General features: G+C 35.3%; 1 protein-coding gene across 2 annotated transcripts in view; it reads right to left on the minus strand.

The window, feature by feature from the left end:
- Positions 1–1,331: 1,331 nt before the first annotated feature.
- LOC752160 (protein DPCD-like) overlaps positions 1,332–19,164 on the minus strand; it is a 31,138-nt gene continuing 13,305 nt past the window's right edge. For both annotated transcript variants that reach the window (XM_030992982.1, XM_030992989.1), the window contains 3 exons: positions 5,048–5,181; positions 3,944–4,046; positions 1,332–2,521 (listed from right to left, as the gene is read on the minus strand). In XM_030992982.1, the coding sequence (XP_030848842.1) occupies positions 2,417–2,521; positions 3,944–4,046; positions 5,048–5,181 (342 nt within the window). In that variant the 3' untranslated portion in view covers positions 1,332–2,416. The remainder of the gene's footprint in view (positions 2,522–3,943; positions 4,047–5,047; positions 5,182–19,164) is intronic.

Consider the following 19,164-nt stretch of genomic DNA (forward strand, 5'->3'; position numbering starts at 1 on the left):
AGAGATTTTTTTTTGAAGTGGCAAGACGCTGTAAATGTATGTAGCATTGAAATTAGCCGGAAACATGAAGACATGTTGACAGTTTAAAGACCGTTTAAATACAGATTTTGATTAAGCTTATCTTGATTTTTGAAATTCATATGCATTTCGAGATACATTGTCTCAGTAATTTTTAATGTTATGTTGTAGATAAGTTCTCAGGAACAGAACATTAATAAGTAAACAAAAGAAAACAAAACAATAACAACAGCTAACAAAAAAAGAAAAAAAAGAACCATCCCTCAACAAAATAATAACAACAGCTAACAAAAAAAGAAAAGAAGAACCACCCCTCAACAAAACAACAAAAAACTGATGAAAACTTATTGAAAAATTGCATTCTCTGAAAGCACAACACACGTATGCACACCAGGGGACCCTGAGAGGGGGGGTAAAGAATTTGTATTTGCGGGTCAGAGAATTTTAAATGTACATTAGCCCCTCCATTATCATAAAATCTTGGATCCATCTCTGCTTTAGTTAGTCGTTTTGAGAGAACTCTATGGCCCAAATTCACAAAGGAGGTTTGTCGACAAACCGAGGTTTATGTACGTCATATGAAGCGTTTTGACACGTTTTTTACAAACCTGGTTTGTAAATAACAAAAGGAGATTTGTCGACAAACCTCCTTTGTGAATTCGGGCTATCAGGTTTTTGGGAGTTCACACAAAGTAATCCAGAAAGGATGAAGAACATATCAATCATCTGTATATACAGTCAGTGGAAACTCATTATAAAGAGCTCTGAATCAAGAGGCAGGCGCGTACGCAGAGGAGGGGGGGGGGGGGGGGGGGGCCTTCAGCACCCCCCAACAAAAAAAAATTAATGGTAATTACCTCCCTGCCCCCCTTGTTCACCGGCTGGCTGATTTGCTGCCAAATATTTTTTCAAGGATTGGGGAAAAAAAAATACATTAATGATGCAATCCAATTTTAAAACACTCCCTTTGAAAAAATCCTACGTCCGCCACTGACAAGAGGTATCTGTTATAAAAACGTATCATTACTATTTTTTATATATTTTTACCATGATACAACAAGATTCCTGATATAACAAAGAAATTTCCATGGTCCCAAGGACGTCATTGTAACACCAGGTTGCACTGTATACGCATAGAACTTTGAAAAAGAAAGGTGCAATTTTCATTGTGAATAGGGAAAATTTTATTTTACAAATCAACAAAATATGTACAACATCGGTGAATAAAATGCAATACATGATGTATTCATAATCACGACTACACAAAGTTCTCAATTTACGTTGGTCAGTATTCTATATACTTTTGGGTAGAACTCAAGCACAACTGCTTAAATCTCTTTGTAAAAGAAAGAACTCATGGAGCAGTAGCAGTTTTAGAGGGTTTTTATTTTTATTTTATTTTATTTTTTATTTTTTTTTTTGGGGGGGGGGAGCTTAACCCCCTCCCCAAATTTGCTGAAAAGTACATTTGTTTACAAATAGCTTTTGACACTTCTCTTAGGTGTATTAAATTGATAGAATCATCATCTTGAATAGAAAGACATATTTTGTTATTAAGCCTTGTGAATGAAAAGTGGAGCACATAAACAAGTCACAAGGGCTTCAGAAAAAAAGTAAATCACACACATACTCATTAAATTCATATCTAATTCAATAATACACTGGTTAGCAGAAACCTCTGGAAAAAAGAGCATAACATCGGAATTGGAGGATTTTCTTTTAAATATTATACTCAACATTGGAATCAATTCCAGATCAGACTCAGCTCGAAGCAGATAAGTACAGAGAGTAGTTGATCAAGAGCAGTTTATTCAGACTCTGCAATGACTGGAGAGTTATATAGATTAATTTGTTGAAAGGGCATAAGGACAGTACTTGTTGTCACATTTGCTGTATGCATACTTTGTTAAGAATTACATGTACATGTACTTTTTTTCTTCACTGATCTTGAGCATCCCAAAAGAGGCTCACATCCTCTGTAACAAGCTGTCTCAAACTATTCTTTTCTACAAGAACTCATTGTTGAATCCCATAGTTCTCAGAATTCATGACAGTTGGAGAGTTACATATCACTAAAATATACCATGTCAGCTTAAGGCACACTTAGTTTTAATAGAGGAGGAGCGATGGCTTAGTGGTAAAGCAGTAGTCTCATAACTAGGAGCTCCCGATTTTGAAACCAAGTTGATGCGCTGTTGCCCTTCGGAGAGGCATTAACCTTCATAACCAAGTCCCTTAGAGAGGACTTAAAGCCATCGGTCCCCTAGTTCCTCACACACACTTTCTTAGCAGATGGAAAAAACAAACGAACAAACAAGCAAACAAACCAAATTAATTAAGTTTACATCCATTACTGAATGTCCAGAGCTGACCGTCACACTGAGTGAATGGGAGAACGTTAGCTTGGTGCACACTCCATGTCTCCTTCCTTGCTTTCCTTCGTCTTCTGTATCTCTGCAATAACTTGTTTCTCTAACGCTAGAATCTCAGCTGGCTTCTTGTACTGTATAAACAGAACAAAATGAAACAATCTGATAATTGCATTTCGATTCACACTATACTATTCATGTTGAAACTGTTCAGATGAACCCTCTTGAAATTAAGGGGTACAGATAGTTATCGCCCTGCAAACCCTGAATGGAAATTGAAAGCCTGGCTACATGACCTGCTCAACATTGAGTAGAACGTATATGAAATATGTTATGTAGTTTTGGATGACACTACATGTAAATGTACATGCTACATATAGCTAAATCAAGTAAAAATGTAGATTTCACAATTGTATAAATGTTCACACCACTATGTGTTTCTAGTACTGTATAACTCTACTAATACCCCTTCACATACACGGATACACAAATTCACGGATCCTTACAATTTGGCCACTTTTAAGACCGATTTAAGAGTTGTTACGGGTCATTACCAGCTATTTACGGTTTATGACGGATTATTACGAGTTATTACAATGTATTTGCGGCAAAATTCCACAAGTTGTTACGAGTTGTCACGGATAATTACGAGCAACTTACAGGCATTTTTCGACCTGTTTACGTGTTGGTACTAATAGTTACGAGTATTTACGAGTCCTTAGGATTTTGCAGCTTTTCCCAAAATCGTAAAAGATACGCAAGAATACGTAAAGTATATGTATCTATTCTTAAAACACTTTCAACTAGACGTGCTCGTAATAGCTTGTAACAATCCGTAAAGCCATCGTATTACGACCCCGAACTAAATTGTAAACAACGCATAAGCATTCGTAATAATCCGTAAACAATCATTTAACGAATCGTAAACTAACCGTAAAAAAATTGTTACAAACATTTTTACGAGTCATTCACAGATTTTTGTGAGGGGTTTATGAATGGTTACGTGTTGATGCGAGCCGTTTAGGATACTTACGGATTGTTATGGGCTATTTATGAGTTATTTATGGAAAAATAAATCTGTGGACAATCATTTTTGACATGTCAACAAATTTGCCTCTTCCTTCACGGATCTTTACGAGTGTCTACGAGTTGTGACAAGCTATTTACGGATACCATTGAGTTATTTACAGATGCTTGCGATTTACTACGAGTTGGCGATCCGTAAGGACTCGTAGGAAAATCCGTGTATGTGAAGGGGGTATTACATTGAAAATAAGAGTGTTATTACTCTGAGCCATACTGAAGTCTGATTGCTGAAGAGGTCCCCCCTCAACCCCCCCCCCCCCCCCTCCTCCGTTACAATCTGTGCTCTGCCCCTGATTTGTGATAGAGCACCAACGTTACTTACATTGATAATGAGGGTGTTATTACTGTGAACCATACTGAAGTCTGATTGTTGAAGAGTCCCCCCTCAACCCCCCGCGCCCCCCCCCCCCCCTCCACCCTAACAATCTGGCTCTGCCCCTGATTCGTGATAGAGCACTAACATTACTTACATTGATAATGAGGGTGTTATTACTATGAGCCATACTGAAGTCTGATTGCTGAAGAGGAAGACCAGCTCTATCCATGTCTGGTATGGAGAATTTCTTGTAGTACCTGCAAGTACAGAAGGAAATGACAAGAATCACTGTTACCTCATGTATTATTTTGAAGACAAAATTTATCTTGGTAGCCTTAAAGCCCTTCTAAAGAGTTGGGAGCCCAAAAATGTGATGGAAAATTGTATCACTATGTGAAAGAGGATGTCATTTTAAGGCTTAGACACAATTCTGCAAGGATTTTCAAAACTAATGTGTTTGAAGTTGAATATTGATGAAAGAATAGACAAAAATAAGGTTTTCTGCGTTCAAAAGAAAACCCAAATTATTTATTCTTCTATCAATATTTGTCTTCAAACAATTTTTTTTTTTTTTTTTTTTTTTGCAGAAGTGTATCTTAAATGACATCCTCTTTCACATTATGATACAATTCAAGTGAAATTTTGCCATCAAATTTTGGGCGAATCTGGGGCTCCCAACACTTTAGAGGGGCTTTAAGGGAATGTACATGAACAAAAAAGCTTACCTAAGTTAAAAGCATTACCAGGAAGTATCTCATAAGGTTTAATTGTGTGACTGAAGACAGCATAGATCTCTACTACAGCTTGAAATATACCAATTAAAGGACATTAAGCAAAGTGTTTGGTATGAGGTGGATTTTGCCTATCATCTTTTTAGTGTAGAGACTGAAAATATATTTTCATGATAATTTTTTGAAGCAAAATTATTTGGTAAAGAGTACTTATCTGACAAAAAGGCTAACTTCTACTAAAAAAAAATCTTGATATTTTCACTAGATATTTAGCTTTCTTTTTATATTTTGCCGCTGCCTAAAATAACTGGTCTTATTTTGGAGTAATTACATTTTTTTCGTTGGTACAGTCTGATGTCATAAATAGATTAGATGATTTCAAAATATCAGCTCTTTAACAAAAAAAATCTGTTCAATAGTTCTCAAGTTATCACAGTAACAAAAAGTGGGATGGACAACCCCAAAACATGCCTCCAGGCACCACCTTTGGTGACAAAGGCATAAAGAATTCAGAATGTTGGGCTTACTTTTTGTTTGATGTCCTGATAATGCAGCATCTGGTGTCTTGGTCGACTGACAAGCTGTATGTCTCAATAGGATATGGAAGATTACGTATTCTCCATTGGAATGCTTGGCGAGTGTCCTTTCTTGTAAAGATGGGCTGATAATAAACACAGAAAAACACAAATATCATTGATTACAATTTAAACTTGCCATACAACATACTTATAAATAACTATACCTGCTGTACATCTTTAGATGTTTTCCAAGCAGAAAGGGCTCACATTAAAGTTTAAAATACACATTCAACAACATTAAGATAAAAATAAATATTAAAGTTCTGCTAAAAGTGATACATGTATTTTGATTTTGAATTATACTACTTTTGAAAGTTACTTGATTTTTTATAGCTCACAACGAATGATTCCAAGCAAATTCTTTCTCCAGAATTTGTATAAGTTTTGCATTTGTATTTTCAGTTCACAGATAACAAAAGAAAAGAAAAGCAATCCTCTCAGTAAGACCCCGTTCTCACTCACTTCCTAGACCGATCCATAACATAAGGAAAGGTTATTGAAGGAAGAAACAAAGAGTTACATAAGAAAAAGTGATAAAAGGAAGTAACAAAGAATAACATAAGAAAAGGTTATAGAAGGAAGTATAAAAGGATTCGTAAGAAAGGGTTACAGAAGGAAGAATCATAATGAAAGGTTATTGAAGAAAGAAACAGAGAATAACATAAGGATAGGTTATAGAAGGAAGAAACAAAGAATAACATAAGGAAAGGTTATAGAAGGAAGTAAAAAAGGATTCATAAGGAAAGGTTATAGAAGGAAGAAACAAAGAATAACATTATAAAAGATTATATTAGAAGAAAGAAACAAAGAATAACTTAAGAGACGGTTATAGAAGGAAGAAACAAAGAATAACACAAGAGAAGGCTATAGAAGTAAGAAACAAGGAATAACATTATAAAAGTTTATAGAAGGAAGAAACCAAGAATAACGTAAGAAAAGGTTATAGAAGGAAGAAACCAAGAATAACATAAGAAAAGGTTATATGAGGAAGAAACCAAGAAAAACTTAAGAAAAGGTTATAGAAGGAAGAAACAAAGGAAAACATCAGGAAGTAAAAAAGGATTCATACAAAAAGGTTATAGAAGGACGAAACAAAGAATAACATAAGGATGGGATATAGAAGGAAGAAACAAAGGATAAAATAAGGAAAGGTTATTGCAGGAAGAAACAAAGGATAACATAAGGAAAGGTTATAGAAGAAAGAAACAAAGGATAACATAAGGACGGTTATAGAAGGAAAGCTGTGACACCCAGTTTCCTTGATTGAGACCGAAACTGAGACCAAAAGGTTATTGAAGGAAAAAACAACGGATAACATAAGGAAAGGTTATAAAAGGAAAAAACAAAGGATAACATAAGGACAGTTATAGAAGGAAAGCTGTGACACCCAGTTTCCTTGATTGAGACCGAAACTGATGGTATCAAGCTCCTCCTATTAATTTTCTTTAAAAAAAAGTCAGAATATTGAGATACATTGCTGAGTTTCAGAGCTCAAGGATCATTGAGCAAAGATACCTGCCTAGATAGAGAAACAAAGAATTACATAAAGAAAGGTTATTTAAGGAAGACACCAAGAATAACATACAATGTTAGAAAAGTTTATAGAAGGAAGAAACCAAGAATAACGTAAGAAAAGGTTATAGAAGGAAGAAACCAAGAATAACATAAGAAAAGGTTATATAAGGAAGAAACAAAGAATAACATAATAAAAGGTTATAGAAGGAAGAAACAAAGAAAAACATCAGGAAGTAAAAAAGGATTCATACAAAAAGGTTATAGAAGGAAGAAACAAAGGAAAACATAAGGACGGTTATAGAAGGAAAGCTGTGACACCCAGTTTCCTTGATTGAGACCGAAACTGAGACCAAAAGGTTATTGAAGGAAAAAACAAAGGATAACATAAGGAAAGGTTATTGCAGGAAGAAACAACGGATAACATAAGGAAAGGTTATAAAAGGAAAAAACAAAGGATAACATAAGGACGGTTATAGAAGGAAAGCTGTGACACCCAGTTTCCCTGATTGAGACCGAAACTGAAGGTATCAAGCTCCTCCTATTAATTTTCTTTAAAAAAAAGTCAGAATATTGAGATACATTGCTGAGTTTCAGAGCTCAAGGATCATTGAGCAAAGATACCTGCCTAGATAGAGAAACAAAGAATTACATAAGGAAAGGTTATTTAAGGAAGACACCAAGAATAACATACAATGTTAGAAAAGTTTATAGAAGGAAGAAACCAAGAATAACGTAAGAAAAGGTTATAGAAGGAAGAAACCAAGAATAACATAAGAAAAGGTTATATAAGGAAGAAACAAAGAATAACATAATAAAAGGTTATAGAAGGAAGAAACAAAGAAAAACATCAGGAAGTAAAAAAGGATTCATACAAAAAGGTTATAGAAGGAAGAAACAAAGGAAAACATAAGGACGGTTATAGAAGGAAAGCTGTGACACCCAGTTTCCTTGATTGAGACCGAAACTGAGACCAAAAGGTTATTGAAGGAAAAAACAAAGGATAACATAAGGAAAGGTTATTGCAGGAAGAAACAATGGATAACATAAGGAAAGGTTATAAAAGGAAAAAACAAAGGATAACATAAGGACAGTTATAGAAGGAAAGCTGTGACACCCAGTTTCCTTGATTGAGACCGAAACTGATGGTATCAAGCTCCTCCTATTAATTTTCTTTTAAAAAAAGTCAGAATATTGAGATACATTGCTGAGTTTCAGAGCTCAAGGATCATTGAGCAAAGATACCTGCCTAGATAGAGAAACAAAGAATTACATAAGAAAAGGTTATTTAAGGAAGACACCAAGAATAACATACAATGTTAGAAAAGTTTATAGAAGGAAGAAACCAAGAATAACGTAAGAAAAGGTTATAGAAGGAAGAAACCAAGAATAACATAAGAAAAGGTTATATAAGGAAGAAACAAAGAATAACATAATAAAAGGTAATAGAAGGAAGAAACAAAGAAAAACATCAGGAAGTAAAAAAGGATTCATACAAAAAGGTTATAGAAGGAAGAAACAAAGGAAAACATCAGGAAGTAAAAAAGGATTCATACAAAAAGGTTATAGAAGGAAGAAACAAAGAATAACATAAGGATAGGAGATAGAAGGAAGAAACAAAGGATAAAATAAGAAAAGGTTATTGCAGGAAGAAACAAAGGATAACATAAGGAAAGGTTACAGAAGGAAGAAACAAAGGATAACATAAGGACGGTTATAGAAGGAAAGCTGTGACACCCAGTTTCCTTGATTGAGACCGAAACTGAGACCAAAAGGTTATTGAAAGAAAAAACAAAGGATAACATAAGGACGGTTATAGAAGGAAAGCTGTGACACCCAGTTTCCTTGATTGAGACCGAAACTGAAGGTATCAAGCTCCTCCTATTAATTTTCTTTAAAAAAAAGTCAGAATATTGAGATACATTGCTGAGTTTCAGAGCTCAAGGATCATTGAGCAAAGATACCTGCCTAGATAGAGCATCTCTTTCATGCAATCTTCCTGACGTACATGTAGCAGCTCTAGGTGCCAGAAGAGGAAAGACTGAATGAGGTAAGGTTATATATTCAAACCTTTCATGCAATCTTACTAATGTACATGTAGCTGCTTGTGATCCAGGATAAATTCAAATTGATTTTGCGATGACGTTGGGACAAAAAAGATTGATGTTTGATAATTGATAACGATACCTTATATTGTTGTTGATGGACAGTAGACCTTATCTAGTGGATGGGGTGACAGGGTAGTATTGCATATGAATGAAGACATACATGTAACGTCCATGTAGAGACTGTACTCAGTGGGGGTTGTATTAATAGAAAAAAGATGTTAATTGTTTTAATAAACTTATATTAGCGCCCCTAAAGTGTTGGGAGCCCCCAAAATTTGATGGCAAAATTTCACTTAAATTGTATCATAATGTGAAAGAGGCTGCCATTTAAGACACATTTCTGCAAGGATTTTCAAAACAAATGTGTTTGAAGACGAATATTGATTAAAGAATACAAAAATTTTTTTTTCTGCGTACATCAGAAAACCCAAATTATGTTTTCTTTCATCAATATTTGTCTTCAGACACATTTTTTTTTTTTTTTTTTTTTTTTTTGGGGGGGGGGGGGGGAATCTTTGCAGAAGTGTATCTTAAATGACATCCTCTTTCACATTATGATACAATTTAAGTGAAATTTTGCCATCAAATTTGGGGCTCCCAAGATTTTAGAGAGGCTTTGAGACAGGCCAGTGGTTAATTTCTGTGCAACACGTGCAGCGAGTGTACCAATAACCAGTGTTTATTCTGCTGAAATATAAATTTTTATGACAATTAACATACACACCCAGATATCAATTTAACTTCTCACAGCTCACTGTATCCGTTACAAGTTAGAAAGCCTGGGCCCAAATTCAATTCAATACTTAAGTACAAAATTTAAGCCTTTTACTTAGTATTTGGCTTAGATAAAATACTTAGCTAATTTTGGTATTCAATTGAAACTCTTGGCTAAGTATTTTACCCTAAATTTAAGACAGCTCCCTTCCATACTTAAGCCAATTATTTGGAGGCCTCGATTGGCAGGCATATGGTTTTCTTACGCAGTATCATAACCTGCGCACAATTATATTAGCGTGCATTTATTGCAACGCATTAATTGCGCATCGCTTTTGATTGACCGTGTGATGTCACAATGCTTATCAGTACCAAATATTTTACTTAAATTTTGTCTAAGGTAAGTAGAAGTCTAAAATGCGATTTGAATACGAGATAAGTAAATTTCTTAGCTTAGCCATTTACTTAGTAAATTTCTTACTTATTCCAAGTATTGAATTGAATACCGGCCCAGGTCTTTAATGACGTGAGATATTTTTTTTTGTACATTACAGTGAAATAACGACCAACATCAGAATCAAGATGGACACCCAAACTGTAAACCTGGAAGGTACTACATCTATGGAACCACCTGAAGACACATCCTCTCTGTATGCTACTATTATAGGAGTCAAGCTGTAATCGTTGGTTCTTTACTCATTATCATAGGAATACTTGGTTCCTTTGGAAACCTGATGGTCATTCTGGCTGTCTCCCTCTGCCGAAATCTGCAAAACAAAACCCATGTGTTTGTGGTGAGCCTCAGCGTCGCTGATTTTATCACGGCACTGACCCTTCCATTTCAAGGTTTCTCAGTGCTCTCTGAGACTGGATGGCCTTTTGGCAATGGGTTGTGCAAACTGTTTGGAGCCTTGCTTATTTTTACGTTAGCAGTCAGCTTCTTTACTTTGGCTGCAATAGCGGTTGACCGTTACATCCACATCACGAAGAGTATCAGACTGCAACAGAAGATCTACACTCGCAGTAGCATTGCTATCATGGTAGCATTCCTGTGGCTTTTTCCCTTCCTGGGGATGGTTGTACCACAGCTAATCCCTGCAACAGGTGGTGTAAGGCATGATCCTGGCTCCAGGATCTGTAGTTGGGACTTGGGGCATCCCGGGTATGGAGTGTTCCAAATCATAATCTTAGCAAGCGCCCTCTGCTGCTCCGCCCTGATCATCTTCTGCTATGTTGCCATCATGCTCTATGTATGGAGGCACATCAGAGAGACAAGGGACAGACGGAGGGTATCTTCTGGCAATATCAACAACCTAGAGGCATCACCAGCTGGCCCAAGTAAGATGCAGATTAATATCACCAAGAACCTTGCGCTTGTTGTAGTGGCCTTCTTCATTTGTCATTTCCCTTATTCATTGAGTCTCCACTCATATGAAGTACAAAAACAACAAATTTACTTTTACTTTTACTTTGGTACTATCTGATATTAAGTGACAGAAAGAACCTTGTAGGAAACCACTTTTAACCTTCCCCATATCTGGGATATCGTAGCTTGACACTAATATGGTATTAAAGCTTAGATTGAAAATCTGAAGTTTAAACTTGACATAAAAGGTATTGTGTTGAGAAAGTTGAGGAAATTGACCTGTAAGATTAAATTTTTCAAAAGCATCGTCAAGTTTGCAGTCAGAATGTAGCCAGTCAGTCAATGTAGTCAGTCAAGCAGCCAAAGTGGTCAAGCATGATGTCAATGCCTATTGTGAGAAGCAAGACTTTTATTCAATTCAGTGGAAATTAAAAGATGTTTCTAAAATCGTACCATGTTAAAAATATTGCAGCAATTTCAATCAATGGTATTTCAATAGAGTCTAAAATTGAGTTCTGGTCAACACTGGCAGATTGGGGGGAACGGGAGAGGTTAGGGGGGGGGGGGTGGTTACACAACCAGCCTTTGCCCACTTCCCTTTTTGCTTCTCAAAGAATTTTTTTTAAACAGTTCAGTAAAAACAACGACAACAACACCTAAAATTCCTGATGACATTTCTTTGCTTCAGACTATTCTGGCACATACCAAAGTAAAGATTCATCTTTCCATTACCAAACACCATTTTTGCTGATATCGCCAAACTGTACTTTGTATGAATTTCCAAGTGATATGTCACAAAACTATTTTTAATGAAATATTTTGCTGTTTAAATTTCAATTCCATGTCATCTTACAGCTGGCAAATGTGCATACCTTTCCCCATTTAAATATAAGTATTATTGTGTATGATAAATATGTATGTACATGTTTATATATCTCAAAGGATGAGGGAGATTAAATCTAAGCAGAGCAGTAAATCATTATTGGCATAGATATATTCAAATTGTATGCATACTTTTTGAACAAAGGCTGTTCTTGACAACCTGAAGGCGTGCCGAGACTTGCCCCACACAGCAACAAATAATTTATGCAGACTGGATTCCAAGTATTGTACTTCATTCATTAATAACAGGTTAATGGAATACCTTGTCACTAGGTCCCCAATAAAGAAACATTCATAAATTTAAATATATTAGTAATCCAGTCTATTCTGGTGAGTCCTAGAATAAAAATGGGGAAAACAATCAAACACAATCAAAACACTTGAAATTCCGGGTAATACAGTTTTAAATTATATTGCAATCAATGTAAAAATGTTGTGCCCTTTCCAATGTAATAATTATTTACAGAATGATATCATGTTTGTGATGATGTACATTTGCTATTATTGTAATGTGTAATTTTTCTACATAAATGTGAAAATAAATGTCTTACTTGGCATCTTAATGACAGGAAACAATATGGTTCAATGCAAAATAAAAAGGCAAACATCATGAATGTCAACACAGGAGTGGCTCAATTAAGGTTCAATCCTTGGGCCCTTCCTTTTTACAGTCATGATAAACGATCTTCCCAGGCATATAAGTAAAGGTAAAGTTTATATGTATGCGGATGACACAACAGTATCCGTTTATGGAAACAGTCCAACAGATATTGAAATCCAACTTAACAATATAATACAAGAAGTAAATGAATGGGTTGACAGAAACAAGTTGATCCTCAATCAAAAGAAGACCAAAGTCATATTAATAGGCTCAAGACATACATTACATCGATTTTCAAATCTAAAGTTGCATGTTACATTGACAGGTAAATCTGTTGAATGTGTTGATGAATCTAGGTGTCTAGGTGTAACCATTGACTCTACCCTTGACTTTAAGATACATACTGATAAAGTGTCTTTAATGGTGAAACGAAGCTATGTAGGTGTAATAAGAAGATTAAAAACATATTTTTCTACTAAACAATTATCTGGTATATATTGGGGGTACATTATAGCCCATGTTCTTTACTGTTGTAATGTATGGTTGCGCAGAAGTATTGAGAATTTCAATACCTTAAACAAATTACACAAAAGAGCTGCCTATATAGTTTCAAAAAAGTCATGGGATATACTGTCCCTGGATGTATTCCAGTCACTATGCTGGCCAACTCTTGATAAGTTGTTCTGGAAAAAAATGTGCCGTTTCATGTATAAATGGGTAAATAGATACCTGAAACCGTACATGACAGATTTATATTCTTTGACGTTATTTCACAACGAATAACTTGCAACACAGATAAGACGATGTTGCGGTTACTGAAATCTCAAACAGAACTTTACAGGAAGTCATTTATTTTTTTTAGGCAGTGAAATTTGAAATGAGCTTCCGCTTGAAGTTTAAGAAGCACAGAGCGTAGCAGTCTTTAAGAGAGCTCTAAAAGGATTTCTCACATGGTACGTATCGTGTTCATTCTGCTGTTGATGTATAAAATGGATATTGACTGACTGTATAATGCAAGGTTTTTCCACCTCTGGTAGATTTAATGCATTTTTCATCCCAATAGATTTAGTTCTGACATGTTTATTAGTTTCTTTCTCATTATCTATTATGATTCAGTTTTTGTCATGTTACTTAATTCTATTACCATACCATGCTTACAATATAATGTTAGTATAATTATCACTAATTGACTGTTGTTCTTTTGTGTAATATTGATATGTACTTATATTTTTTATAGCTGATTTTTTATCATTCTCTAAACGATGCATAAATTGTGTTAAATGTTATAATTTGATATTTTGTACTGTTCCAATTGTAAATTATGTAGTTTTCATGAAGAGTTTTTATAATCAGGGCTCTGTGGAAGACCAGGTTTTTATTATTGTATACTGAACAGACTACCCTGAATAAAAAAGTGAAATAAATAAATAAACATGTACAATGATTGTAAAAAAATGATTTCCTGAATGGACAATAAATGGCAATTCAATCTATTCAATTCATTTCAAATTATAATCATGTGCCTCAAGGACGGCCAAATTACAAGATGTACATGTAGCCAGAAATGGAAGTAATCTTTATTCAGCATTCGTATTGTAGAAGACTGTTTTGATTATGATTATTTTATCAGATTAAAAAGAAAAGAAAGCAATCCTCTTAGTAAATGATTTCTCAACAAAACATATCTTAGAGGAAAAACTATGTAATGTGCAAAATAAAATTCACACAAAGGTATTTTGCCCCTGATTTTTGTTGTTTCTGTTTTTACAATCAGAAAATTAAAAATCAGGTCCAAAGAAATAGTTCTTGCTGACACTTTTCTTTCTTTAATAGTATAGAACTCCGGATTAAGTAACTCAGCTCCATAACTAATACATCCTGTCACAACCAGTTTCCTTGATTGAGACCGGAACTTAAGGCATCAAGTTTCTGCTTTTAATTTTTATTTGAAATAAGTCAGAATATTGAGATACATTGCAGAGTTTCAGATCTAAGGAATCATTGAGCAAAGATACCTGCCTATATAGGGCATCGTATTCCTGCAACCTTCCTGATGTTCATGTAGCTGCTCTAGGTACCAGATAAACACAGGGCCAGAAGAGGAAAGACTGAATAAGGTTACGTTATTCAGAATCCATAAAATGGAACTGACAAGACTTTGCATGATCACATAATAAAATAGCGATTCCAGTATTTCTTTGCAAACTTAAACTTGTAAACTGATAGATTTTACTTTTACATCAGTACAATAACAATACACCACAACCTTGTCATATCAATCGTATATTTCATTAATATAACAATATTTTGGTGCATGCAATTGCCTCCGATCTAGGATAAATTCAAATTCATTTTGCAGTACTATATCACACTAAGGCGTTGGGATTATAAACAGATAGATGTTTGATAATTGATGTGTAACGATACCTAAAATTCTTCTTTGATGGACAGTAGGCCTAATCTAGTGGAACAATTGGATGGGGTGACAGGGTAGTATTGCATATGAATGTAAAAATACATGTAATGTCCATGAAGCGGTTGTACTTGGTCAGGGGTGGTAATAATACAAAAAGATGTTAATCGTAAAAATAAATTTATATTAAGACAGGTCATTGGTTAATTTTTGTGCAACGCTTGCAGCGAGTGCAAGTGCTTATTCTGCTGAATTATAATTTGTTATGACAATTAACATATGAACCCAGATTTTACTTTTAACTTCTCATGGCTAACAGTATTTCTTAAAAGTTAGAAAGCTAGGTCTTTAATGACGTGAGATATTTTTTTTTTGTACATTACAGTGAAATAACGACCAACATCAGAATCAAGATGGACACCCAAACTGTAAACCTGGAAGGTACTACATCTATGGAACCACCTGAAGACACATCCTCTCTGTATGCTACTAGGAGTCAAGCTGTAATCGTTGGTTCTTTACTCATTATCATAGGAATACTTGGTTTCTTTGGAAACCTGATGGTCATTCTGGCCGTCTCCCTCTGCCGAAATCTGCAAGACCCAACCCATGTGTTTGTGGTGAGCCTCAGCATCGCTGATTTTATCACAGCGCTGACCCTGCCATTCCAAGGTTTCTCAGTGCTCTCTGAGACTGGATGGCCTTTTGGCAGTGGGCTCTGCAAACTGTTTAGAGCCTTGCTTATCTTGACGTTATCAACCAGCTCCCTTATTCTGACTGCAATTGCGGTCAACCGTTACATCCTCATCACCAAGAGTATGAGACTGCGACAGAAGATCTACACTCGCAGTAGCATTGCTATCATGGTAGCATTCCTGTGGCTTTTTCCCTTCCTGGGGATGGTTGTACCACAGCTAATCCCTGCAACAGGTGGTGTAAGGCATGATCCTGGCTCCAGGATCTGTACTTGGGACTTGGGGCATCCCGGTATCGAGTGTTCCAAATCATAATCTTAGCAGGCGCCCTCTGCTGCTCCGCCCTGATCATCTTCTGCTATGTTGCCATCATGCTCTATGTCTGGAGGCACATCAGAGAGACAAGGGACAGACGGAGGGTATCTTCTGACAATATCAACAACCTAGAGGCATCACCAGCTGGCCCAAGTAAGATGCAGATTAACATCACCAAGAACCTTGCGCTTGTTGTAGTGGCCTTCTTCATTTGTCATCTCCCTTATTCATTGAGTCTCCACTCATATGAAGTACAAAAACAACAAATTTACTTTTATTTGCTTCTCACTCTCTCTACTTGTCTGAACCCTATGATATATGCTGTCAAGCATCCTACATTTAAAGAAGTTTTCAAGTGCATGGTCTACTGCAGGTTCCATGATATTCCTCAGCCATCAGCATGGCTCAAGAATGTTCTCCGTGAAAGAAATGTGGCTTCATCTACAGCTTAATTTGTCAATCTCTCGCAAAGCTGTCAGTTGCTGATCAATTTTTTTGCACATAAGTACACTGTATCACTGACAAAGTTAAACCTTTGTAAGGGACAGTTGGTAATAATTGATAAGTCACACACAAGACCTCGTAGGAAACCACTTTTAACCTTCCCCATATCTGGGATATCGTAGCTTGACACTAATATGGTATTAAAGCTTAGATTAAAAATCTGAAGTTTAAACTTGACATAAAGGTATTGTGTTGAGACAGTTGAGGAAATTGACCTGTAAGATTAAATTTTTCAAAAGCATCGTCAAGATTGCAGTCAGAATGTATGTGAGCGCACACTCACAGTCATGCAGCCAAAGTGGTCAAGCATGATGTCAATGCCTATTGTGAGAAGCAAGACTTTTATTTTCATTCAGTGGAAATTAAAAGATGTTTCTAAAAGTGTAGCATATTGCGACAAATTCAATCAATGGTATTTCTATAGAGTCTAAAATGTAGTTCTGGGCAACACTGGCAGATTGGGGAAGGGTAGGGGGTGCACAACTGGTCTGAGCCTTGGAACTGTGCCCACTTTTTCTTTTGGTTCTCAGAGAATTTTTTTAATAAAAAAGTGTAGTAAAAAATAACCCACAACAACACCTAAAATTCCTGATGACATTTCTTTGCTTCAGACTATTCTGGCACAGATCATCTTTCCATTACCAAACACCATTTGTTGCTGATACCGCCAAACTGTACTTTGTATGAATTTCCAAGTGATATGTCACAAAACTATTTTTAATGAAATATTGTGCTGTTTAAATTTCAATTTCATGTCATCTTACAGCTGGCAGATGTGCATATCAATCTCCATTTAAATATAAGTATTATTGTGTATGATACATACATGTACATGTACATACATCTTAAAGGATGAGGGAGATTAAATCTAAGCTGAACAGTAAATCATTATTGGCATAGACCGGTTTACTAAAATATTCAAATTGTATGCATACTTTTGAAACAAAGGTTGTTCTTGACAACCTGAAGGCTTGCCCTAGACTTGCCCCACACAGCAACAAATAATGTACGCAGACTGGATTCCAAGTATTGTAGTTCATTCATTGATAACAGGTTAATGGAATACCTTGTCACTAGGTCCCCAGGAAAGAAACATCAATTTATTTGAATATGTTAGTAAACTGGTCTATTCTGGTGAGTCCTAGAATAAAAATGGGAAAAACAATCGAACACATATAAAGCACTTGAAATGGTAATATAAATGCAATTTATAATCATATTGCAATCATTATATATATGATGTTCAGTTTCTAGTGTTATAATTATTTTTTTAGAATGGTATTATGTTTGTGATGATGTACATTTGCTATTATTGTAATGTGTAATTTTTCTTGTATTATGTACATGTACAATGTCTGTAAAACCAGTGAATTTTTTTTCTTCCTGAATGGACAATAAACGTCAATTCAATTTAAATTGTAATTGCGTGCATTAAGGACGGCCAAATTACAGGATGTAGCCAGAAATGAACGTAATCTTTATTCAGTATTCATATTTTAAAAGACTGTTTTGATTACCTTTATTTTCACTTTCTATATTATTGTTTCCTCATAATTGACAATCATAATTCTTACATGTAACTTATATTTTCAGTAGAAAGAGAAGCGCTGAAAGAAGCTTTTGTCACAGAAGAGGCAAGCCACTTACCTAATATATATATATATATAAGGCTGATTTCCTCTGTAGACATCTTCATATGTACTTTTTGTTTTAGTTATCTCTCTCTCTGTGTGTGTCTCTGTCTCTGTCTCTCTATCTCTCTCTGTCTCTCTCTTTGATAGTATGTACTTTAAAATCAGTGTAAACCAGAAAAATTGAGTCACTGAACTTTTGGGAGTTGTTATGGACAGCCATTCTCAGAGGAAGAAACTTTTGCAACTTGCAAAAATTCCTTTGCTGCACTAATTGTGATTCACATATAGTCAAACCTGCTTTAGCAACCACCTGTATATGAAGATCATTTGCCAATAAAGACCACTTTTCTTATCTCCCTTGAGCAGTCTTTATGTACAGGTTTCACTGTGTTTTGCGTCATGAAACTGTCTTGAATCTGAATGAGTGACAATTTCACAAACATTTTATGTATGTGCCATAGATTCTTGTTTTTACAGTACACTGCTTTTGTATACATGTATATAATTTAGATTTAAATAATATTAGACAGTAAATACATCACAACTCAATCTATCCAATGCAGCTAAAAGCACTGTACAATCCAATATTGAGCAAGAACGTCTTGGTTAGGAATGATATGTAGGACATGGAGTAATGAATGGAAAATAGGATAATAAGTATGAAGTACAGGGTCATTGTGTTATGCAATATTAGGTAAAGTTGAATTACCTGTATGTATCTCTAGAGTCAATACGGCAACTACTAAACTGGAAGAACAATAATGATGCAACTACTACTACTAATTATAACAAGAATAGCAATGCTATGAGAATTTGTATGATTAGTTCATTCAAAAATGTTATCTTGAATTAACAAATACTGTAGAGAGAGAAATAAATTATGAACAAAGCGTAATATCACAAATACATGTAAACAACCATATTGCATGATACAGAACACTTTTATTGGTCGGGATAATTATAACATGCAGTTTAAGGGTCTACCGACCTTAAATTTAGTAGGCAAGCTTTTGTCCACACCTGTGGACCCTCTCAAGGCAAGTGATTATTCCCAGTTTCTTGCTGTCTGCTGCCTCAAGATCACTTGAGCAAAGATAGGTGACAACAACATTGGATGGGATGGTGCCCATATTATTGACTTTGAAACACACTTCTGGACAAGAAAGGTGAAAGAATCCATTTGGATAAAAAAAAACAGAACGTCAATGACGTAGCGCTCATCCGCATCTCGCAACAACAAATATCGTAAATTTTATGTGGTACACTTTTGAACTGGTCAAAAAATAAAAATTTGATGACCTGGAAGGGACATAATTTCATTT

Source organism: Strongylocentrotus purpuratus, unplaced genomic scaffold, assembly GCF_000002235.5.
Source record: "Strongylocentrotus purpuratus isolate Spur 01 unplaced genomic scaffold, Spur_5.0 spur5_contig_847, whole genome shotgun sequence".
Lineage (NCBI taxonomy): Eukaryota > Metazoa > Echinodermata > Echinoidea > Camarodonta > Strongylocentrotidae > Strongylocentrotus > Strongylocentrotus purpuratus.